The 25,318-nt window shown below is 36.3% G+C and overlaps 1 protein-coding gene across 1 annotated transcript in view; it reads right to left on the bottom strand.

Moving 5' to 3' along the window:
• THSD7B (thrombospondin type 1 domain containing 7B) overlaps positions 1-25,318 on the bottom strand; it is an 824,502-nt gene that overhangs the window by 114,324 nt on the left and 684,860 nt on the right. Inside the window, exons 15-16 of the mRNA XM_090267231.1 lie at positions 8,295-8,428; positions 3,958-4,108 (exon numbers count right to left, since the gene is read on the bottom strand). Of these exons, the coding sequence (XP_090123357.1) occupies positions 3,958-4,108; positions 8,295-8,428 (285 nt within the window). The remainder of the gene's footprint in view (positions 1-3,957; positions 4,109-8,294; positions 8,429-25,318) is intronic.

Raw genomic sequence — 25,318 nt, 5'->3', positions numbered from 1 at the left:
ATAAGGAATACAGGTAAGAAATAATTATTAAACATATACACATGCATTTGTACATGTATGTACATACACACCTGTGTATTTATACACATATGAGAATATTGCAAGGGTTTGCATATATACAGTTTTATGTTTCCTTTTACATTAAAGCATGCTAGGAAAGTAAGAATGTTAGAGTCAAAAGTAAATTTTGACTCTACAGGCTGGGGCAAAAGTGGGTTTACAGTTATTCATATGGAAAATAATATAATAATTAATAAATAATAATATAAAAATGAACTGTGTCTCATGTAATCACAACTGTAAACCTACTTTAGCCTCACCCTGTGTAGACTACCTGGGCTTAAATAGTCACTGTGCCTTTTCCAGCCTCCCAAAACAGCAGATAACTAACCTCTCTGAGACTCAATTTATTCATCTATACATTGGGGGAATAATAATAAGTATCTATTTAATATTGGTATTGTGCAGATTTAATGCAATAATAAATGTAAATGCTAAATACATTGGCACATGAAAAGCATTTGTAAATATAAGCTAAATTTCTACATGATGTTGTAATTAAAGTGAAATTGAAAAAAAATGACCTGAATGTAATGACCATGAGACTTGTGACTCAAAGAGTATTCCCCTGGAACATCTGGAAAGTTGTTTGAAATGTAAATTCATGGGCCCTACCTGAGACCTACTGAATCACAGTCTCTGGGATGGGGCAGAGGAGCTGGGTGTTAACACACATTCTAGATGGTTCTTAAATGTGCTAGTGTGAAAGTCATTGCTCCAGAAGTTAGGAAGTATACTTTTAACCATTTTATATGGTATTACTACTTTGCTAGTGAACACTGTGTGAATCAACACTGCTACTCAGCTATTGAACCCTTCCTATGCCCACACAGTATGTTTTTACAAAGATACAGAGGTCTATGAGCTCCTCAGTGCCAGTAAGGCTCTGTCATATACATTTGGCTTCAGAGTACAGGACATATACTGGGAATCAAAGAAATCATATTAATTGATCAATTGCTTTTGCTAACTTTCTTTTAAATAACTGGAAAATCTACTTACTTCACCATAGTTAAAGCCATATTAAGATATTTCATATTAAATATAGCTTGCATTGCTAAATGCAAGTATAAGTTTCACAGTATTTTGTGGATATATGAGAAATACAAATATGTTTTTGTATAAGAAATATTTTATTTTTTCGAGTTTTTAAAAATTTTCTTTTATTTATTGATTTGTAGATAGAGAAGAAGGAGGTGAGGAGAGAGAGAGGGAGAAATATCAATTTGTCTTTCCAGTTCCACTTATTTATGCATTCATTGGTTGATTCTTGTATGTGCCCTGACTGGGGATCAAACCCGCAACCTTGGCGAATCGGGACGATGCTCTAACCAACACAGCTACTTGGTCAGGGTGTGTTTATTTCCTGTTTTGTTTTTTGTTTGTTTATGTGTTGGGCTTTAAAGAACTGCCTTAGGAAGAAAAAGGAGGAGGAAAAAAAACAGTGAATTTTGTTCCTTTAACATATGTCACACTGCAGACTATCAAAGGAGAATTTGGTAAAATAATGGCTAATATTGTACAATATTCAACATAGGATGCAGAGAACAATTACACAATAATTGTTCTTTTTCTCAGGAAATGCACATTAATGTGCTAATTAAACTTCAGGCACAATGATCCAGCTTGCTAACTTTGCCATTATCATGATCATGATCATTGTCAAGGACTCTTTAAGCATCTACGATATTGGCACATTATGCTAAGATGTTGCAATTTATTAAAGTCATGCAATATATCTAGAGTTGGGGAAATTTATGAGTTGTGAGTGCTAATTCACATTTTTTCCATTTTAAGGTCTTTATTTATACTGGAGAACAGCATGACTTTTGTGGAAGAACAAGGCCCGGGGCCATTGTGGTCAGGCAGACCTGGGTGACCATGGATAATGCCTACCATCACAGCACAGTGTTGCTATAAAACTTCAGCACAATGTCAGCTACCTAAGAAGTGCTCAATGGAAGTTATTATTGTTGTTGGCACAGTTATTGTTGTTGTTGCTATTATATTATTATTATGTAACTTAGAAGGTACATAAGCAGTTGAAAGACAACTGTCTCAACTTCATGGTAAGGAACAAGTAATTATGTCAGCTTCTGGAGACATAAAAGGAGGTTAAAATATTTCCTCTATCTCTAATTTATAAACATTCCAAAAATGGAGTAACTATGTTTAGAAAAGCAAATCTTGAAGAAAATTGTCTTTGGAAACCCCAAGAAGCAAGCACAGGATGCCAGTCATCACAAAACTGTATGAAACGCTTGTACAACAAGCATTTTAGCTTAGTAGTCAGATACTTTGACTTAAGACGGCAACACTTTCATTGCAAAGTGATCACAGTTTAATGGATTCTTCTGTGAGAAAATTAGAAAAGAAGTGAGAGAGATCATGACCTCTACATATAATTAAACTTTTTCAATTGCTAATTCTTCTGCCAGTTGATTAATAAAAAGTGTATGCTACCACACTTTCTAAAGTGTGAATATATATCCTCAGTCATGTACTAATCAAAAAGATTATTATAACTTGCTAAAAGTATCTCACTTTATTCTTAAAATAAATGTTGCATCTTCAAGAGAAATACGGAGTCTAACTTTACCTTAATTCTTCCAAAATAGGTGAACCAAAGATATAAGAGCAAATGCTCTGGCTTCATCAGACAGAATATTGTTTATATCCAGCTGCATCACTTAAGCACTGTGGAACTTTGTGTAAGCTACTTAGCTTTCCTGAGAATCAGTTTCTTGATTTGTACAATAGGACTGATAACAATACATACCTAATAGGACTGGAGCAAGGACTAAAGAGAATGATTCTTACCTATGCCTTATATATACTAAGTGCTCAATAAATGTTAATATTCATCATATTCAAGTTACACACAAAATAAATAACTTAGTCATAGGACACACATCCTATTCTTACAAATTACCCTTTATTGGCACCTCTACATCTGAATGTTATGTTGTTCTAATACCAGAAACTCCACAAATAAAAAGAAAATGACAATAACAAAGCAACTCACAGGAACATAATTAAAGAATTTCAAAGGTAAAATTGCAATAATTAATAAGAAATCAATAGTTAAAAATGCAAATATAGGACATTAACTGATTTCAAACATATTTTCCATTTTCATATAAAGATTTTATACAATCTTTTTGCAGTCAGTATCACCATTAAATTCAAAATATCCCAATTTTTTCCTTTCTAATGTTTGGACCCATATAATATGCTCCTTAGTCTAAGTTCATTTTTTAGTTCTTTAGACAGAAATACAAGTCCAAAACATCAAAATGTAGCTTCTGAGAATATTAACGTGAACCACACTACTTGAAGAACACTTACTTTGGCATATCTGGTTATGTTATCATTTTTTTAAAAAGAACAATGAAGGCAAGTACTTTAGATTTTAGAAAAAGATTTTTTGTTAGCTTTGGAAAAAACATGGCCAGAGAATACCTCATCTTTGGGAATGCAGCAAAAAAAAAAAAAAAAGATCATCATTAACAGAAACTAAATTATGCAGTGAGTTGAGCTACTACAAGAAAATTGATTCTGCCACTATAAAAATGGAACAGAACCAAGAGATTACGGAGTATCATTTGGGTACTTAAGAGATCCCTTTAACAAAGGGATGCATTCAAATCCTAGTGTCATCATTCAGGTTCCTTTTCCTTGTTCAGTTCCTGTGATAAAGTCCTAAAAATGAGATTGGCATTTTAAATTGCTCAGTCTAGATAGCTGAATTTTTTTTCTTTTATTTTTCTTCTCCTTTTCTTTCTTAGCTAAAAACATTTCCCCCTATTACTAGAAGAATGCTTTTGAGAGCAGTCTGTGAATGTCTAAAGAACAATAGTGAAGGCAGCACAGGAGGATTAGGAGAAGAGAAATTACCTGTGGGCATTTGCTCCAAGGTCCCCACTCAGACATGACACATTCATTGGGACACAGAAGAGAGCAGGATTGGGTTTCTGGGGGCATTTCATCCTGGCTGCAGAGGCTGTTAGCCACTGCTCCACCTTCACTATCAGCAGTGTTCACACATCTGTAAGGCAAGATCACAAGGTAATTTGATCACCTAAAAGAGTCGAGGTTAGTTATGACTATCAAGGTTACTTACTCCTCAAACATAAACATAAGTTCAGCAGAGAAACTGAGAGAAAAGTCCAGTTGGCCTTTATTGAGTGATAACTCTGTGCAGAGCAGCAAATAACAATGGGTACTAGAGACACTATTGTCCTTGAACAACTCTTATCTAAAGAGACTTCCAATATATTTGCTCAGCTCTATCTAGAGGGAATTTTCTTTTCATTGTAGCAGATCTTGAAGGCTCTCCTCTGAATGAATACATCACTTTGTAATAGCTGGAGCCTTCATAGTTCTTGTGATTCTCTCAGACCTTCCCTAGACTTCCATCTCATGTCATATAAACCTCTCTAATCCTTGTCCAACACATTTAAGGTCAAGACAAAGTAAAGTAAAAATTAATTGAACATGTTTTTCTTTTAGATGTTTTCTGCAAATCAGTAAGGAGTTTTGTTATCATAAACCAAAGGGCAATGAGCAAGCATTTTCATGCAGCAGTTGGGCACATGGTACAAACGTACACATTACAGTTGTTTGGGCTACCCAGTGTTGGGTTTTGAGATAAGTGCTGGTGAAGGCTAGATAAACAATCATGCCATTGATTCCATCATCTAAAAACCAAACTCTTATACCACTATATACCTCATACACCCATCAGAATGGCTTAAATGAAAACATGAAAAATATCAAGGACTGGCAAGAATGTGGAGCAACTGCAATTCTTCTCACTCTGCTGGTTGCAGCACAAATTCTTTGATACATGAGTTGGCAGTATCTACTAAAACTAAACATATATAAACTGTGTGTCCCAACAACTCCACTTCTATATGCACCTGCAAAAGAAGTGTGGACAGATGTGTACTCCAAAAAAGGCTGGAAATGTTCATGGCACCACTATTCATAATCAGCCAAACTAAATTAAATGCTATAGAGAGGTGAGGATGCATGAACTACTGCTACATAAAATAGCATGGGTAAAGCTTAGATTGTTGAACAAAAGAAACTACACACAAAAGAACACTTACTTTATAATTCCACTCATAGAAAATTAAGAACTTGACAATACTAATGTGGTCATAGAAGTCAGATAGTGATTACCCTCGGGGGAATGGTTATTGACGTGTTGGGGCTTAGGTAGTTCTGGCAATATTTTGTTTCTTGGTCTCTGGGCCCTTACACAGGTGTGTTGACATTGTAAAAATCCACCAAGCTGTAGCTCTATGATGTGGGCATTTCTCTGCATTTACAGTGCATACCAATTAGAAAATTACTTAAAATTTTTTTTCTGAAAAATGTTTATTAAAGACCTACTATATGTAAGCCTCTTTTTCTAGGTGTTGGGATACAAAGTTATTATTTGTTAATAATAATTCATTAGTAACTGTTTTTGAGGGCTTACTATGCATCTGACCCTTGCCTGGATGGTGGGGTACAGAACTGAAAAAATGACAGGCAAGATCTTTATTGTTACAAATGTTTTCTTCTAGTGATAATGATTAGAGTAAAGGTGAAAATGACAAAGACAGTGCCATTTTCTGACTCCTTATTTGAGATACAATGCCACAGCCAAGAAATAAGCATTTGAAGAGAGGAGAACTTTTGGTATTTCCCAAATCAAACAATGAATTATCCTATACATTACGAGTTTGTTTTTCATATTTATTAAGAATTGTTTAAAAATTCAGGAAATTTGTAAAGTAGCTTATCACCTGGCACAAAATAAAATAAACATCATTAGGTGATAAGTATATAAAGGAGGCTAGCAGAGAATGGCAGAAAGAAGACATAAGTATGTAACACCTTCTAATATAGGGAGGCATGGTATAGAGTTATCTATGGACTTTAATTTCTCCCGTGGTAATAGTCAATAGTAAAAGGAGAAACCACAAGATGACTTATTTGTCTCTCTTTAGACAAACTTTAGAGATGGAAACTGCTTTTCTTCTTGACTGCATACTGTCAGCTGATGTCCTTTTATTATTTGACTGAGAAAGAAGAGGTAAGACTTCTTATCAATGGTGTCCAGTTGAACATCTGCATTAGTCTTTATTCTCAATATTCCACAAACACAATATTAAAAGAATTTGTTACACACACACACATGCCAAGTGGAAGGGAATGGCATTCCCCTGCAAGGACAAAGAGCAAGGGAGAAGACAAAGGCAATGAAAAGAAAATGGATGGGCTCCTGGTAACTGCTTTAACACACCAAGAACTCTGAATACTAAGTCTGTAAGGCAAAACAAAGAAACTAACTCCATTTACACCACAGAACACATGAATTATTTGGGATTTGTGACATTAACTACCTCTGGAAATCTGAATGGAAGTGAGGCTGAAAAACTGGAGAATTTATTGAAAGTATGTTTAAGTACTTAGGGCCTCAGATTCCCCACCCCCCAATCCACACAGTTAGGTGATGGCCCCTCCCTGTTGCTGCAGGTAATTGACAGTTTATTAGCTAGAAAGAGTCATAAAAAGGGCCTTCATACTGAAAACAAAGATTTAAGTTAAAGTTAACATCCTGAGAATATTACCACAAACATAGTGTATTAAACAATGCAAATTTATTAACTTGTAAGTCTGTAGTATAGAAACACAGTGTGGGTCTTACTAGGCTAACTCAGTGCTTTGGCAGAGCTACATTCCTTTCTAGACCCTAGAGGAGAATATATTTCTTTACATTTTTTAGGTTAGTAAAAGGAATAAACTCCTTTTACTTTGTTTTAAAAGACTGTGTGATTTGAGTATGGGCACCAGCCTTTTGGGCCAGCTTCCTAGTCATCTTGTTGTAACAAGCCAGGAAGGTACCTGCTCTGGACACTTATTCTTCCCTGGAATTCTCTTTCTATAGATCGTCACATTCATTCAGGTATCTTTTCAAATATTTGGATGACCAACCTCCCCTTAATAGCATTCTCCATATCTCTGGCCCAATTTTATGTTTTTCTTGGCATTTCATGACAAAGATTTTCCAATATATTTATTTATGTGTATTTTTCTCTGCTACTATACTATAAGTTCTTTGAGGAAAGAAACTTTGTGTTCACTTTATCCCCACTTCCTAGAATAATTACTGATAATAGAAGGCAAATATTCAAAGATATTTAAAAAATTAATAATGATAGTGACAGCCTCAGTTCCCACCCCACCCCCCCATGCTTGCAGCGGCCTGGGAGATAGCAGGGTGCGTCAAACCAAACCGCGTTCGGTCTTGATCAGCCTGTCATACTTGCAGCTACCAGATAATCAAACAGCCGACTAAATTCAATAGTCCCTTTTTTCCTCCCCCTATAAAGCAACCCCCTCCTCCCCTAGGAGTTCGGGGCTGGAGCCACCTGTGGCAGGGCTCCCTCCCCGCTTGCTGATTCTCCCCATAAACTTCTTTTTTCCCGCTCACCATGTCTTAATGACCTTCTGAGCGACTCCATTCTTACAGATAGTAGTCATGGATGAACCATGAAGATGTCCTCCAGTGTGCAGGTTTTAAGAAAGAGAACAGATTTCATTCATTAAGACAACACACTAGTAGAGTCAATAATGGTTTGAAATCCAAGATGCCTGGAAAATCTGTTTCACATTTTATGTGATCATATATAAAAATCATAGAACAGAGTGAGTATATGTGAGTTGGCTAGGGATGTCATAAGAAAATGCCACAGATTGGGTGGCCTAAACAATAGAAATTTATTTTCTCGCAATTGTAGAAGTTAGAAGCCTGAGATCAGGGTGTTGGCAGAATCAACTGGTTCCCCCTGAGGCCCCTCTCCTTGGCTTGTGGATGTCCCTGTGTCTTCACATGATCTCTTTCTCTGGGTGTGTCTGTATCCTAATCTCCTCTTCTAAGTCAAAATCTCCTAGTTTGTTAACAGTGACGGCCATGAGTCAGGGAAGGGATGCCAGCCAGCTCCATGCAGTGGCTTTCCCACCACAGACACTTGCAGGAAACAGTAAATGATGTAGCTTCAATTCAGAGGACATCCTGCTACCATCCATGCCAGGTCAGGGCACATGTGCTCCATGGATACTTAAAGATGAGCAAAAAGCCAGAGTATATTGTGTGAAGATCAGATTACTTGGATAAACAATGTTTGTTTTTATAGAAACCTGTAAGTTCCACTATCCCGTTTCCCAAATGCACACACCTGATTTTCCTAGATTGCGTTCCTCCTCCACAGCGCAGGGACCTCAGCTCATTGTGGATTTTGCATGGAGACCAGTGTTCTACGGCCCAGGAATACTGATTGCACTCACTGTAACATGGGACTGCCTCATGCACCTGTGCAGGACAGGAACGGAAAAAAATTACATTACACTATCCAAGTTATAAAAAAAATTGTCTATCTTTTTGTAATGTCTGCTGAACATAACCTGAGAACACCACTCTAGTCCAAACAACTAAATTTATCCCAAAAAGCAAGGTATATTTGGCTTTTCTGAAATCACTGACTTGCCTAAAAGAAACAATACAGGGGAAATCAACTAAAACATGACGGTATGCTTTTGCAGAAGAGAACAAGGAACAGTCATTTGCTATGAACGAGATTAGGAATTCCATTATCATTTCATTTCCTCAAAGAGCTCACACAGCATCTATTAGATAGTTCAGCTCTCAATTATATGGTATATTGAATTCTCACATGTACTTTAAGATGTCAAGTTACTCTTGAACATAAGAGGTTTTTAGAATGCATAAGAAAAGTGGTATTTTTGCAACAAAAAATTTTAATGTCCCCAATGATCAATGCTAACAGGAAATCATTTAGCCTCCTTGGCATTGTGGCTTTATATGAATTTCACTATTTGTAGGATGTTTTCAGAACACACCTAAAACCTACAGACACACCACACTCAACAAATACTAACTGTTAGAGGCTATGCATGATTACTGACTGAATATTTACAATTTCATGGTAAATACAATCAATGAATGCCATAAATGATCTTAAGTTACTTCCTAAGTATTTGTTTGTGATGATTTTTTCCCTGAAATTGTATCCCAGTGGGTAGTCAATTGAGTTTGTCTGCCTCACTGAGGTTGAATTTAAAATGCATTAGTCCTCAATATAGAGCACAGTGTTCTCCCTCAGTAAGGAAAAACAAAACAAAACAAAACAAAACATGTTCCATTGTGTGATATGTTACTCAGGGCCACAGAGATTGTTCTAGTATAGTATGCTGATCAAGAGTGGTTCAATCTGTTACCAAAATAGTTAATTAATGCATTTCCTCGTAAATAGGAATTTAAGCCTGGGTCCTTTCCACTCCTTGCCTTTCTAATTCCATAAAATTGTAAATAATGACTAGGCAGTGCTATCCAAATAGAACCATTACTTCCAAGTTTATACTAAATGCGAGGGAAAGCACTATGTAATGGGATAACTAGAAAACAAGATTGGAGCACTTTCAGCATGTTAGATGGAAATCAAATGAGAAAAGGTTATTTGTGAGAATGTATCTTTGGAGTCACAAATAATGTCAGAAACTATTTTTAACCATGGGGTTCTGCTTGGCTCTCACACAGAGCGCACAAGGATAAGAGAAACCACAAAGAGAAATATATGTGAGAGCAAAATGAAAGGAGATGGAAAATAGAAGTGGAAATGGGTGTAGGAAAAGTAGGGAATTAAGTAATAAAAGAATCATATTTCATGCTGTGAATGTTGACAGGAATGAAATAAAAGGGTCAGAAGCAGTGTCTACATTAGAATAACTTATAAGGGAGAAAAGTGCTTAAAAAACTCATAGGATACTAGAAGAAAGAGTAAAATCTATAAAAATGAAAAGACGTGACCCCAACCAAACAGACCCCAGGAAACTGAGCTGCTAACAGCTGAAGGCTTAGCTGACCCAACTGCACCATGGAAATGAAGCTTTCACTAAATTCATAGGTTTGTTCTATAAACTCTTCAATATGTATCAGACAATTCAAAGAAAGCTCGTGGGCTTGTGTATGAGATATAAGGAGGTCTGTCAAATCACTTTGCAAAAACAGGAAATGGAAGAAAAATGAATTAAAAACATAATTTTTGCCACACCTCATGATGCGTCAGTCCGTAAGCAAGTGGATGAGTTATCCTCCCTGAGATGGACCCATTTGTCTAAAATTGTCAATATTAAGCAGAGCTTATATTTCTGTCCTCCCTCCCATATAAAGCCCCAAGGTTGGATGCAAAATGAAAAATTGTTCAGTTGTATAAACATTTGAACACTTGGTGATATATTGGTTTATTATTGTTGTTTTTCTTTATGCTCCAGAGATCTCCACCTGTGGCAGAATAGCTAACCTCAGTGACAAGCTACTGAAAGATAGGGAGTAGGTCTATGTAGGAAGTAGGTCTTGATAACAGTGTAAAAATAGCACCTCTTAAAGAAGATTCTCCAGTCACATGGATTTACATGATCACCATCCCCATATTCATCTGCTAAATTTGTAACTAAATTATAACATCAGAATGCACATGTTACAGGGCTGGGACAGTGGTGGTGGGTATGGCCACACTGCGGGTTGCTGGGGGAGCAAATACATTTGATATGTAATCACTTTGGTTCCTCTATATGTCTCCTATTCTCCCATACTAATTTAGCTCCTTTTTTCACCTTAGTTTTAATACCATATGTGTCTACTTTTATCTTAAGTAATATTGAGAGAATATGCTCAGAGAAACACAATTTTCACTCTCCATACCTAAATATGATTCTAGTGAGCATACTGAACCAGAAGTCAGATCTGGACTATTAGTGTTTATTTATGAGACTACCTAAAACAAACACAAATTTGTGAGTCTTAGTCTTAGGCAGGTAGGGGTGAGGTTTCAGTGATGCCTATATTTCACAAGACATGGAGAGGAGGGTATTTCTCTATAGTCTTTGTTGAATTAAAACTAATTTTTAATGTGCCCAGATTGCTAAATGGCTCTTAGTTAATCCTCTAGAGAAAAGAAATGGAATGAGTAAGAGCTTTTTTACAAAGCTCAAAGGACAATAAAGAGGAATAAAAATTAAAACCTTTTCTTTCCATTAGGGGGCTTTGATGAAGAATTGGAATCACTATGTCATCAATAGGCACTGCTTGATGAGTGTGTTACAGGAAAGAAAGGCTTTCCCTTGACAGTTCTGAAAATGGTCTCCTTAGAGTCCTTGTCCTTCAGATAAGGAGTCTTACCTAGACAATCAAAAACACCCTGAAGAGGCAAAAAGGCAGCAGATATTAAAAAATAAAAGTGAACTACCAAGATGCCAAATTTCTTCTCTTTTATATTCTGCCGATTTCATATTGCTATTTAGTTAGTGCTTATTATAATTTTATATTAGAAATGTGTTAAAACAAGGACTTTATCAGGGAATCATATGGAAATATTCTAAAGGAGAGAAATGAGCCATGGGAAAGTTAAATGAAAATCATTTTTTAATGGTACAAATTAGGAAGAAAATAAGAGTTTAATAGGGCCATCTATGCTAAAAAATGTCAGCTAAAAAGTGTAAATCCTCTGAGAGAGGTGACAGTACCTTCTCCTAGTCCTGACTACTATTTATTACTTCTTCACTGGGAAATCGTGGTTTTATAATTTTGCTAGTCCTCAAGTCATGTCATAAACAAATTCATTGAGTCAATCTTTTAATGTTTATTAAGTAAGCCACTGATTATGGTAATTAAGTTAATTAAGTACTATTTTATGATACTACGCTCCAATTACAAACTGACTCTCCTGAAAAAAAAAAAATTAGAATTGGGCATCAGGGGATATCATTACTATATATCAGAATTTTAGGGTTCAAGGACTCAGAGAAAGCAAACAATTCAACAAGAACCACAATAAAAGCAAAATCAAATAGTCGTGACTGGTATGGTTCAATTGTTTGGGTGTTGTCCCACAAAGTGAAAAGTCGGGCTCGTGGCTGGGATGTAGGTTCATACGAGAGGGAATTGATTGATGTTTCTCTTCCTTTCTTTCTCCCTCCCTTCCCCTCTCTCTAAAAATAAGTAAAATCTTAAAAAATTCAAATAAAGGAAAATTCATGGTCTCAAATTTTTTATAGCAATAACCCTTTGCTCCAACGAAGCTGCCAGTTAAGACCAAGGTAGAAAGCTTCAGCATTGAGACCTACATGCTGGGCACTGTGGCTACTTTGTCTATCCTGAAAATTGGTTCAAAGGCCTATCTGGGACCACAATCAGAGGCTGTTTCATTGGAGTGTGAAAGGACTGGTCTCCAGGAAAGGTGAGATCAACAAAGCATTAAGGATTTCCTTCTGCTTCAAATGTTATGTGCTCTACACATAAGATGTACAAACTTGTCTCTGATTAGGTCTGGGGTCCTCACTCCTTATGCATACTTCCTGTCTTTCCTCCTCTGGGCCTCAAACCTTCCATTCTGATGGATCTTCTAGGCTACACCTTCTCCCAACTTACCAAATTTACCCCTTTTATTATTCAATCAGAAACTAAGTTTTACTATCCTCTATTAGGACCTGTCTGACTGACTGGAAAGTACCACATTTAAACAATTACATATTAAACTTTTGCTTCCATTTTTATTAATTATACATTTAAATCTGTTTCTTTATAATGTGACATATGCAGTTGAACCCATGTGCTCTGCAATGTGCCCATCAACAGTCCCTGGTCACCCCAATAACGTTGTGTAAAAGGTTATAGCTTATACAAGACATTTTATGCCTTAAGTCTCAATTATCACAATCATTTCAGCTGGACAAGATTGGTATGATCTCTATTTACAGGTAAAAATAACTAATATTTGCAGAAGCTAAGTTAGTGGTTCATGGCTGGTGTTCAAAATGAAACTGAGAATTTTAGTCTGGTGATGCTAACTGTGCACAGGTTGCCTGTTTAGCTTGTTCAAGCACATCACTGTGTTCTGAGAGAGAGTCAATAGCTTTTCAGTGATGAAGATAATGTTCAAATTTACAAATTCCTGGAGAAGGAAAACCAAGAAGAGACTTTCCAAAGAGGTCTATGTAGGGGGTGATGCCTATTACTTTTTATAGCAGACATATTGCATAAGCAATGTGTTTCTTGTCTTTGGCTAGAGAGTCTCCTTTCACAATTTGAAAAACCCGATTAGTGTCTCAGGAAACAAAATTCCATGTTTAAAGAAAGAGCAGCCCTATGTGTTTTAGATGATTGCAACCCTCTGGATGAAGGTGGTGGGTTAAAAAATATCCACAAGTGTTTGTACATTGGTATCTGTGGGAAAATGATTATGCCCGTCATTGTGTGCTATGGCTTGCTCAAGTGTGCAGCATTTGAGGTAACGGTTTTCTGGAGATCTTGGAGTCCTGTGATCCACACTCAAGGGTGTGGATAACTCCGTCTTAGCTCAGATGCTCAAGTCTGAGGGCCTGTAGCTGCCCTCCTCTCCTTGGGCATTTTTACCCACTAGCTTCTTTAGCACAGCAAACAAAAAAGCTTCCTCAGGATGCTCTCAGTTGATCATCATGCCTGCTTTGTGAAATTTACCATTGGTATTACATATGTATTATGTTTTCTTTTCAATTTTGACAAAAATAGAAAATAAACCTAATAATAATGAATCAGCTTTATCTGCAAATTTATTGATAAGTAAAATCCTAAACTTATTATTATTAGAATAATTAGCTATATTCTCCATCTCCTAAAAACTGCAGTTTCTGAGCTGCATGTGCAGCCCCCAAGAACTACAGCATCAGTGCAAGAGGCCCTTGAATGCATTCCCATACCCAGTCTTGTCTGTGGTCTTAATGGGTACTATAATTTCAGACATGTTGGTACCACCACTTGTAAAATGAATTTAGGCAATGTTAGGATTAATGAAGTTTTAATTTCATTTGAAAGCACTGTTGAATTTGTCAATGTAGGCTAAGAACATAAAGTCCTCATATCAAAAACTCATGGCACCATTGTCTTTATGTATAAAGAAGAGAAGAAATGGACTAACATAAACACATTACTGTTTAGGTTTTGATAAAAGTTATGCTGTACAGAATAGCCATTTTTCTAAAACTGAATTTTGAAGAATATTCTTTTGCTGAGACGTGCTCAGGCCCAGATTCACTACCTTTCATTTTCTAATGATCTGCACCACTAAACTCTTTCCCTTTGGCCTAAGTATCACTGATGATCTTTTTTTTGTTGTTGTTATTTTATAATTTAATCTTTATTGTATTTTTTTTTTATTATGATGATCTTTTAAGCACAGTCTTCAAAATCAAGACCAAAATTCATGCATAGCTAAACCATCTCAGTCATCCACATAGTCCTATTTTTTTCCCCATGGTAGGAGAGGGGGGTGGGGGGTAGGTACTGAGACTGAATAAGACCACAAGTAATGCATGTACTTCCTTCCCCTCCCCCATGTTTCCCACCTTCCTGGAGGATGTCACACACAGTCTGCCCACTAGAGAAGGTATTTAATAGAGGGGAGCACCAAAGCCCTCATCTAAAAGGGCATGGTTAAAGCTCTGATATCTGTGCTGAGGTACTTCAGATTATTTATAAAGGCAAATAAGTAAAAATGCCCTAGCTAAAGCATAATATTATATTTCTTCCTATAGCAGATTTACATTCCTTATTGTGTGCTATTTAAGTGACTATGAAACTAAACAGTGGTCTTAAAGTGCACAGCATAGTAAGGGACTCTCAGCAAGAAAAGTCATCATTGGGTAGATCCTATAAGTGCATGGTAGTCTACAGTAAAGCTCTAACATACAAGCCTGATTAGACTCCCTCTGTGCCTGGTGTGTATAACAAAACTGAGTGAACATAATGACATAGGCGACTTGGGGCAAGTTGAGCTGCACGGCCCACTCTGCTCCACAGCACTATGTAAATAATCATAACAAAATAGAACGAGTGGAGGAGACTCACTCCAAAATCTGACTGCCTTCTCTAATACCCTAGGAGATGCCACCCACTACCTGGCTGTGTAATGGCAAGACATCAGATGGAATTTTGGAGACTGTTCACATCATCTCACAGTATGCCATTGACGGCTGTCACGGTAGCCCTTTGGATTTTTGTATAACAGATTGAGTTAATAGTTCAGCTGAATTTAAAAAAAAAAAAAAAGCAACACTATGTCAACTACGCTTAATACAGAAAACTCTGGCAGAATTGAGGCCATGGTTCTTCAGGAAAGAGGTTATGTGTAATCCTTGAGAACATTATGCTAAGTGAAAAAAGCTAATCACAGAAGTACAAATACTACAGGAGTCCACTTCTATGAGGTATCTCAAATAGTCAAACTTATTGAAACAAAGAATAGAATGGTGGTTGCCAGTAGCAGGGGGGAGGGAAAATGAGGAGACACTAATCAATGGGTATAAAGTTTCAGTTATGCAAAATGTATAAGTTCTGAGGTCTGCTAGACAACACTGTGCCTATCGATAAGTATACTGTATTATACACTAAAGCCTGTTAAGTGTTTTTACTACTTTTTTTTTTTTTTAACTTAAAAAAAGGAATGCGTTTCAGAGGAAATTAAACTGTACCATGGAGACCTGATGGGGGTAGGGGTCCTCTTCCCTAACCATCCAAAAGAAGGGGTGTAGGAGCCTAATGCAAATATTAAAGCAGTAGACAGAGAAAGGATATCAGAATATGACCACCAGAAATTAGGTAAGAAAGAAAAGCTTTCTTTCTCTGTTGCAATAAAAAGAGTGTATGAAATGAAGACTACTCTGCTTCCTGGCAGGTAACAAGTTTTTTAAGTTACAGGCATAAGGTGGTGCTAAAGCAGAGCTTAACAGATCCTGGTCCTCAGAAACAGATGTCAGAAGAGTAAGTAAATCAGAAAGGTCTATGGTACTGTTTGGGGTTTATCAAGAAATGAAGGAGAAGGGGTTTAAGCCTGAGGCTTGAAATTCATATGTAAGTGTCAACAGAAGTGAAGACTTTGGGGAAAACCTTGACTTTCCTTGTTGGCCTTTTCTGGGAGAGGTCTTGTACTTCTCCCACTTATTTTCAGTAGTTGAGAGCATCTATGTTACCCAATATTCTAGGATACATGCGACTTTCTCTTCACTCAGTAAATGCAAGAAACCTATGGGCTTCAAAAAGACACGCTTTTCAATCATGCCTAGAAAATCAATATATTTTGGATTATAAAAATGTGCTTGTATAAAAAAGCAACATAATTTAAATTGTACATTCCTTAGGCAGAGAAATCCTATCTTTATGTGGCCAGACTATTAAATGCAAATGGACAAGAATGAATAGCTCTAGTTAGGGGTAACCTGATATGAACTACTTTGGATGAGAGACATGTCAACCCATCAAGCAACAAACCAAAATCTAAATATAATTCTCATGAACTATACACAAGGGCTCTGGTGCATACAGGATGAGGTGTGGAGACTGAGCTACCTGGAATAAGTAAATGGGAAATTTGAAGAGGTAGAATCTTATCTGTAGACAGTGAGAGCCACTAAGACTTATGAGATTTGTATCAAGAGAGATATTCCAAATAAAGTTGGGGAACCATAAGCCATTTTGAATGTGAGGATGTACTGAGGAAGGCAGAAATAGCAGTAAGCTGAGTATGAGGTGATGGATATGGAATAATAATCAACTGCTCATTTCACAAAGCTTCCAACCTCACAAGAAAGAAGAGACACCAAGATTTTGGTGGTAAAAATGAAAGAGCCAAGCCAAACGTCACTGCTACTTTTTGGAAACACTAAAGATCAATATATTCTAGAACCTAGGGGCACATTAAAACTTCCTCTTTTTACCAAGAGAATTGTGAAGAAAAAGACAAGACAACAGCTTCCCAAGTGCCCTAAATTCCAGGGAGGTTTGCTAATGAGCAGATCAGCAGAAACCTTCAGGTTTGCCAAGAAAATTTCTTCATATTTGCCATCTTCTTTCATCTGATGTTGGCTTAATTGGGATAAATCAGATGCTGTGTGTGACCCAAAAAGCAATCCAATCTTTGGAAGGTTTGCTGAGAGTTTAGAAATATTCTCAGTAGGCAAGTACAAGACTGGCTTTCAGGACCAAGTTCAAGAGCAAAGCCCAATAATTGGTAAGAAATTTCCTTTATATGTTTCTTATCATGTGAGGAGAGTTATAGGTCCACCATGCCACAGTCTCTCTTTATTTAAAAGATTTTATTTATTTATTTTTAGAGAGGGGGGAGAGGAAGGATGAAGAGAGGGAGAGAAATATCGATGTGAAGAGAGAAACATTGATCGGTTGCCTCTTATACATGCACGAACCAAGGGTAGAACCCACTACACAGGCATGTGTCCTGATCAGGAATCAAACTGGCAACCTTTTGCTTTGCAGGATGATGCCCAAGCAATGGAGCCACACTGGTCAGGGCATGTCACAGTCTCTTAATCATTGCCACAAACAGTTTCTACTCTGAAGTGCATCAGAGTTCTCATGCATGACTTATTCCACAGTATTAGGAAGTTAAAGAGAACAGAACAGAATGAACCATCAAAAATGGCCATTATTCTAAGATGACCAATATAAAAAAAGGAGAAAAATAATAATTAGAGTCTGAAAACTGCATTTGTAAATTGGTTAATTTCTAATTGATCTTATCATAACAAGCTGGAGAAGGGGAGTAGATCACTGTTATCTTTCCATAAAAAAAGAAAAAAAGACATAATTATTAATTCTTTATAGTTTGAGGCAAAAGAGAAAAATTAAATTACTATAAAATATCCCTGAAGAGACTACTTGCACAAATATTTTATGTGTTACACACGTGCACACAGTGATCTTTTGCTTCTTCGGCAGATAAATGTTTGAGAAAGCAACTCTTAGGCCACGGTGTGCTCTAACAGTTTGTTTACCTCTGTTAAAACACAAGGCTAGGCACAACACAAAATAGCTTTTTTAAATACAAACTCTAATGTGTGTTCTCCCATAACAAACCTGATGCATATGGGGCCACATTAAAATGAAACACAGAGCCACAGTGATATTTTATAACCAAGGATGGCATAACCTAACCTTTGCAGAAATGAGAGGCAAGATTGATTGAATAAATGCCCTGACTTGTGTGGCTCAGTGAGTTGGGCATCGTCATGCAAACCAAAGGTCATGGTTCAATTTCCCATCCAGGGCCCTAGTTGGAGGCTTGTGGGAGGTAACCAATTGATGTTTCTCTCCTCTTTGTCCCTCCCTTCCCCTTTCTCTAAAAATAAGTAAATAAAAATATTTTTTAAAAAGATTGATTGGATAATGGAATCCCTGCCATTCACATATTTGGTGGTAAATTGGGAATTTGGCACTGATTTCCACCCCAATTTAATCAGTTGGAGACCTTTATTAGGGACTAATTGAGAGCTGTTGCATTATGGAATAAAGAGCATTTTGTAGGAACTGCTCTTCTTCTGGGGCAGACAGTGAAGAAGAGATGAAGACTGATACAGACCTTTTTGGCTCTTCACAAAATGAACACAGAAGGTGTTACAGAAGGAAAATGATAGTTTAAGGCAGACCTGTACTAGGCCTTCATTTTAGAAAACCATATTTTGACCAAAGGAAAGACAGCTAGGCAGAAGTAATGTCTAACAAGAACAAATATAACTATATACAACATGAATAATGAAACTGTCCCTGGGTACTTGTAACACAGGTTATTTGAAAAGCTTGACAATGAAGACATTAAAATGTGTTACAGAATGATCGACTGACTCATTTTCACAAAGTTGGCACGTTTCTACAAACTTAGCCTCAATTAAAAAGTTAAAACATAAATATATGTGTGCATGTACAACCAACAGCATTTCTGAAATATTTATTATTGAGGGCTAAGAATTCCAGAAATCATATTTTCTGCAAACAGCCTTCCTCAGTGCCAAAAAACAAAACCAAAAAAACTTTATACACCATGTCCCTGGTTTATACTCTGTGCTCAATAGGTGTGTACAGGCTTAAATAATAAATGAATGACTGCAGAAATGATTTCTGCACATGCTTCCTGAAAAGCATACCTAGTCCAAACCATAATGCTGGTATCACCGGAAGCTAAAAGTTTTGCCTTCTTTGTAATTAATTTTACCGGGATTTCAGTTTTATGTATCAATAATTCAAATCCAATTGCTAGTAATTATACTCTGGTCCCAGTATTTGAAGGTGGATATCCAAATGAATTCCACAGAGTCTTTCTTATATTTCTTAGATTTATCTAAATTTAAAATTCTCTCATTGCTGCATTCATTTCTGATTTATCTGAATATAGATAGCAGTAGTACCACATTTTCCCATCACAATTATGGACATTTTGAATTAATTAAGAAAAATACAAGCTTCTAAAGGATTGCCTTTTTCTTCCCTTGAAGGCAGGTAATATTCAAGGTGGTCAGCACTCACCGCGCCCAAGTCAAGGTAGATCCTGCTGACTTAAAGGAGTCAGGCTCACAGGGACAATGAATCTCTCAGAAGGAGGGGGGCCCGTATCTCTCATGTTGCACATCTCTCATGTTGTACACAGCTCTGGCATGCACTGGGTCCCTGACAGGCTCATAATGAATTAATGTTGAACTTAACTGAACTCTAGGAAGTATAGGGCTTATGGTTTTAGATATGAGCTTATACCTTGCTTGGTGAGAGTTGGGGGGGTCTATTAAAATATTCATCTTTAGCTGGAATCAGCCCTGCCTTGGATTAATGAAGTAGCATCTGCAGAGCAATTTAGGAGATGGGTACCATCAAGTACTCTACTTGTATTGGATTCCTGCCCTCCATTATTGGATTCCTTGGTTGGATCCATTAAATTGATAATGTCGTCCTCTGTGGGGGTGGCTTCATTTCAGTGATGGGTGAAGTGAACCTTTATACTGCGTGAGAGATTATCTGTGGCCTAGTGAGCAGGGAAGCATGAAGGAAGCTGTGAGAAAGGGGTTTTGTTTTTGGTTCTGCCATTAATTTCCTGGCAGCTCAGTTAAGGGACATTAGGGTTTAGCTTTTCTTTTTATAACCTGACATTAACACTTATTTTCAAAAGAAGTACAACGTGGTATGTGGGCTTTAGAAACTTTGAAAGAGTTTACTATAGTAAGTAATATCTATCTTGAGTAAGATTAGTACTGAGGCATGGAGTTTGAAGAAGTTTTGGAGCTGTAAATAAAATGTATATGACCATCTATTTTAATGGCATCATTTTCATCAAAATTATACCTGTAGTCCCATGTAAATTAACTTAATAAACTTTGAGTACTTGTTAACATTGCACCCAAACCTAGGAGAGGTGACAGATTGAAAGAGACAGACAAATGCCTTGAGTGTTTTATATGCTTTCTCATCTTCCACAGCACCTACTGCAGTGCTGAGAAAAAGAGATGCATAATCAGTATCAGCTAAGCCAGCAAAACAACCCAAGTCACTCCAAAAATTGTCCTATTATTTCAGATAAAGATATGAAGGAGTATTTAAAAATTCCATAGTCACGCCAATTTTTGACACTTCCCCTGAGCATGAAATGACTTCTCCTAAAAACAAAAAATCTCTAATTTTATACCTCAGATATATAAAGTGACCTATGCTGCAAGACTTAATTAAAAACCATTTTTTTTATTTTTTACAAGATTTTATTCATTTATTTTTAGAGAGAGGGAAAGGGAGGGAGTAAGAGAGGGAGAGAAACATCGATGTGTGAGAGAAACATCCATCAGTTTGCCTCTCACATGCTCCCAATGGGGGACCTGGCCTGCAACCCATGTATGTGCTCTGATCTGGAATCCAGTTGGCAATCTTTCAGTTTGTGGGATAATTTATCAGTCTCATAAAAACCATTATTAACTTAGGGATTATTTGCTACATACAAGGTAGAGTATAAAATATTGGTAAGAAATAAAAAGAAGAGAATGAATACCATAAAAAGCATTTCTTATTAAAGATAAGTGTAATCTGATAACAGTTAGAGGTCTTTAAACAGTTAGAGCTTTTAACAGTAGCAGCAATATCTCTTGCACTTACTCATTTACTCATGAATTAATACATCAGACATTTACTATGATCTCCTGTGTAAGACTCATAGTCTCCTTAGATGCTAGATAAATAAAGATGGCATAAATCCTTTCCTCCTGTGTAGGTGTTGACAAACTATGGGCCATGTACCAAATTTGGCCTGCTGCTTATTTCGTTCTTTCTTATTTAAAAAATGGGATATAATTTACATAGCATTAAGCTCATTCTTAAAAGTGTACAATTCAGTGTTTTTTAAGATATTCGCTAAGTTGTGCAACTATCACCACTATTTCCAATTTATGGTATTTTCATCATCCCCTCCCCCCCTCCAAGAGCACCCTGTAGCCGTCATTATTTATGCTCTCTTTCCCCTTGTCTCTGGCAATCTACTAACCTACGCTCTCCTTGATAGATTTTCCTTTTCTAGACACTTAATACAAACTAAATCATACAATACATGCCCTTTGTGTTTCCTGTGGCTCACAATGAGCATCCAGCCAGGCAAAGCACGGCTCTGCCTTTGTCTTCACTTTTTGCCTGCCCAAAGCCTCAGGTTAGCCTGAGGCCAGAGGGTCTCTCAGAGCTCTCCAAGTGTGCGCACAGCCCTATGCATGTGAATGGCCTCTCCAAGAATGTGTCTTTTTCCGAAACCATATGGACACCTTACCCACTTAGCTTTTCCTTTTAAGCTGTTTGTTACCCTGTTGTTTGTTTCAACTGTTAGCAACTATCTCAAAAAGCCACAAGTTAAAGGATTGTCTCTATTTGGGACTAATAGCCTGTTCCTACTGGGCCAATTTTGAGTCCCGTCTAAGACAGCCTCATAAGTGGGGTCTTCCAGGGAGCCACCAGATTGTCAAATAATGACAATCCTTTAAAAACATAGGACTTTGAAGAAGCTCCAACCCTGTTCAACACTCTCTAATGGCTGCCAGAATGATTACTTTTTACTAGAATTGTGGGCAGCGTCTTTCAAGGCTACTACGGAGCTGGGATTGGGGTCATGGAAATAAGACAAGTTAAATACAGTAAAACTTTATGTTCTGAGATTCAGCATTTTTCTTGAGTACATGCTTGCCAGATTGCTGCACTCTTTCCTTAACATATAGAGTTCCAAGAAACCTGATTAGGACTTTATTTTTTAACCAGTGTTTTTGTTACTTTTATGCAGAGAAGATTTGGAGATGTGCTTTCTCTACAGTTTTTATTGACATTGCATATTTTTATAAATCAAGTTTTCTTAAGTCACAGCCATACTCATTCATATATATATTGTCTATGACTGCTTTTGTGCCACGAGGGCAGAATTGAGAAGTTGTAAGAGAAATGTTATTGCCTGCAAATTTATATTTGCTTAACCTTTTTCTTCATTTTATAGTTCACTTTACAAATGACATCATAACCTATATTAAACTCTTAATATTTAGTTTTAGTATTTTATATTGTATGACCAAGTAGTGGAGAAAAATCTTAAATGGGATATTTTTGTTGTAAAGTTAAATAAAAACAACATATACTAATGAATAAGATAAAGGATTGATTATTCAGAAAGAAATGTGTCATGAACTAGGAGAAAAATGCCAACCATCTTAACCTAAAATATAACGTTTTTGGTTAAAAGCTATATCCACCAAGTTGTAGATGTCATGCTGTGTAGTATATACCCTTCTCAGCAAAAAGTCATTACTCTTACTGTGATAAAAAAAAAAAAAAAAAGTTTCTGTAGTACTCTAAAAATTTATCTTGACAATGATTATAATCTTGAGGGTTAAATATGAGGATGTGAAATGAACATTTAATTTTAGCAAATTTGTCCTCTATATGAGCTGTTTATATATCCCAAGAGCATGAAGTGAGAGATAATCTTGAGAAGATCATGTCATGATTTTATACACCATGTGACCAGAAAAAGCCAACTTGAGCATTTAGATAAAGTATAGACACAAGAGAAAGTATAACACCATAGGATTATTTGGATTTGGAACTCTGCTACCTAACTTCCAATCTGGAAGTCTGGGTAGGTCTGGAGTTGTACATTCTATAACCGCCTCCCCCAACCCCACCAATGCATGGGATTCAAACTACCTAGGCTTTATTTTTTCTTTGTCATCCTTGTAAAACCCTGCACATGATAAAATCTGGATGCTCCTATGTCTGACAAACTTACTTTCACTGTACTAAGCTTCTGGTCCCTAGGCCACCATCAAACAAAAATTAGGCTGATCAGAAATAATATGTGAATGTATTAAAACTAAAGAACTGAGATTTATATGAGACATGAATGCAATCTTGAAGAAAAAGAATAATGCCCTTAAAAAATAAGAAGAGAGAGAGAGAGATTGAGAAAATTGTGGATATACTGAGTGTTATTTGATAAGAATTTAGTGACTCTAGAATAAATATCTCAATAGGAAGCTATGTATGGAATTCTCACTACTAAGCCTGGACCTAGAGAAATCATGCACAATCTACTAATATACTCTGAAAGCAGAGGGCAGAATTAATATAAAACACACTTTCAGAACCTGGAACATTCTGAAATCTCAGAGTATTGTTTTTTGTTTTTTTTTTTTTTTTTTCATATCATAAAATAAGTCAGGCATGGTAAATTTAAGCAGATATAAACAATTTGCTGGGTTTCTGAAATAATCATTTTGCTGATGTAAAGGAATTCATTCAATAGTAAAATGTAAGAAACTGACTCTCCTCTATGACTATTTTTTTCTTGCACATGTGAATAATGTTTTGATCAGGGTTTACAAAGAGAAAAAAAGCCGATATGTGAAGAAAAACATCAAAGCTTCTTTTCACTAAATGAAAACAGTAAAGATCAAAGCAGATTGCAACACCAACCTGAGCCTTTGTAGAAGTCCATGTTGGCAGTGCATGACAAGCAAAAGGGAAAGAAAATTATATATTCATTAGTTGAGCTATGATAATGCAAAATTGAAAAAAAAGTAGAAATCCTTTCCCCTGGTTATTCAAAATTAATGGCTTACATTTCAGCTAGAATTGGAATGTTTCCCTCCTGATTCTCAAAGGAAATACCCCCTATAAGTGGATACCAAACATAGGACACTGTAGGAATAAAGAATAAATACATAGATCTAAGAAAACGGAGAAGATATTGTCTGGCTGTCCTCTGGCTATGAGAGCTGATTCTTAAAACCAAGACTTAAGGAAATACAATAAATCTCTGAAGCTTAAACTCCCTAAAAAGCAGCATCACCGTCATAGCTTATCAATCTTGTACAAAAAAAAAAGAAAAGAAAAAGACACAGAATTATTATTTTTGAAGGATGCAGAACCTATAAAGCAGTCTAACTCATAGACTGTAGATTCCAAGACACTTGTTCCTACTGCTCAATCCCACCTGCCCCCTATGTATCATCTTTACTCCTTAACTTTACTATCATTTTAATTTTGAACTTATTTGACTCGTTTTTTAATACTATCATCTCTACAACTACACTGTGTTCCCTGAGGGCAGGGCCAATATAATTTTTTGCTGTTGCTGTTCATTATTATATTCTCAATACTTAGTGCTAGCATAGAGCAAATACTTCAAAAATATTGCAGAAAAGGTGAAAGAATGAATGCATTTCCAGGGCAATATACATTACAAATGTTTAGATAGAGCTCAAAAATTATAATCCAATTCCATTTCAATTTGAATGAAAAGTTTTACCCTTTTTACGTAACAGATCAGAAATTTTAATTTACAGAATAATAGTTCCAAAGAAGCTAAGCGGGATAGGTCACTAAACGTCCATATATCTGGTATCTTGGGAGTTCTAATCACATTTGAATCATCCCATCATCTCCACAATTTATAAATAATGGCTGTTTGCAACCAGAAGTCACTGAGCCCACGAGGCTTTACAAACTTGGCAGGTAGCCAAACTATCAGAGTTTCAGACATATTACTAAAATTGATACATTTTCCAGCTATAATTATATAGATTACTCAAAAGAAAAATCTATTCAGCTTTAGTCAGAAGTATAAAAACACCAAAAGGGATTAGTGATAAGAAAGCTGGGGAAATTCCTAACATTAGAGCCATGTCTGTTTCATGGCCAGTGCTGAATATCATTAACTTAAGAGTTAAGTGATCAATGAACAATGAACAATGTTCACATATTTATTTTATTACACATTGGTATTAAATCTACAGAAATGATTTATTCTCAGGTTTAATATTACTACCAAATCTTGAAGATTTCTGTCCATAGATTAGAATT

This window comes from Furipterus horrens, unplaced genomic scaffold, assembly GCF_987537825.1.
Source record: "Furipterus horrens unplaced genomic scaffold, mFurHor1.1.pri manual_scaffold_1, whole genome shotgun sequence".
NCBI lineage: Eukaryota > Metazoa > Chordata > Mammalia > Chiroptera > Furipteridae > Furipterus > Furipterus horrens.
This window is presented reverse-complemented; position numbering and strand designations above follow the sequence as displayed.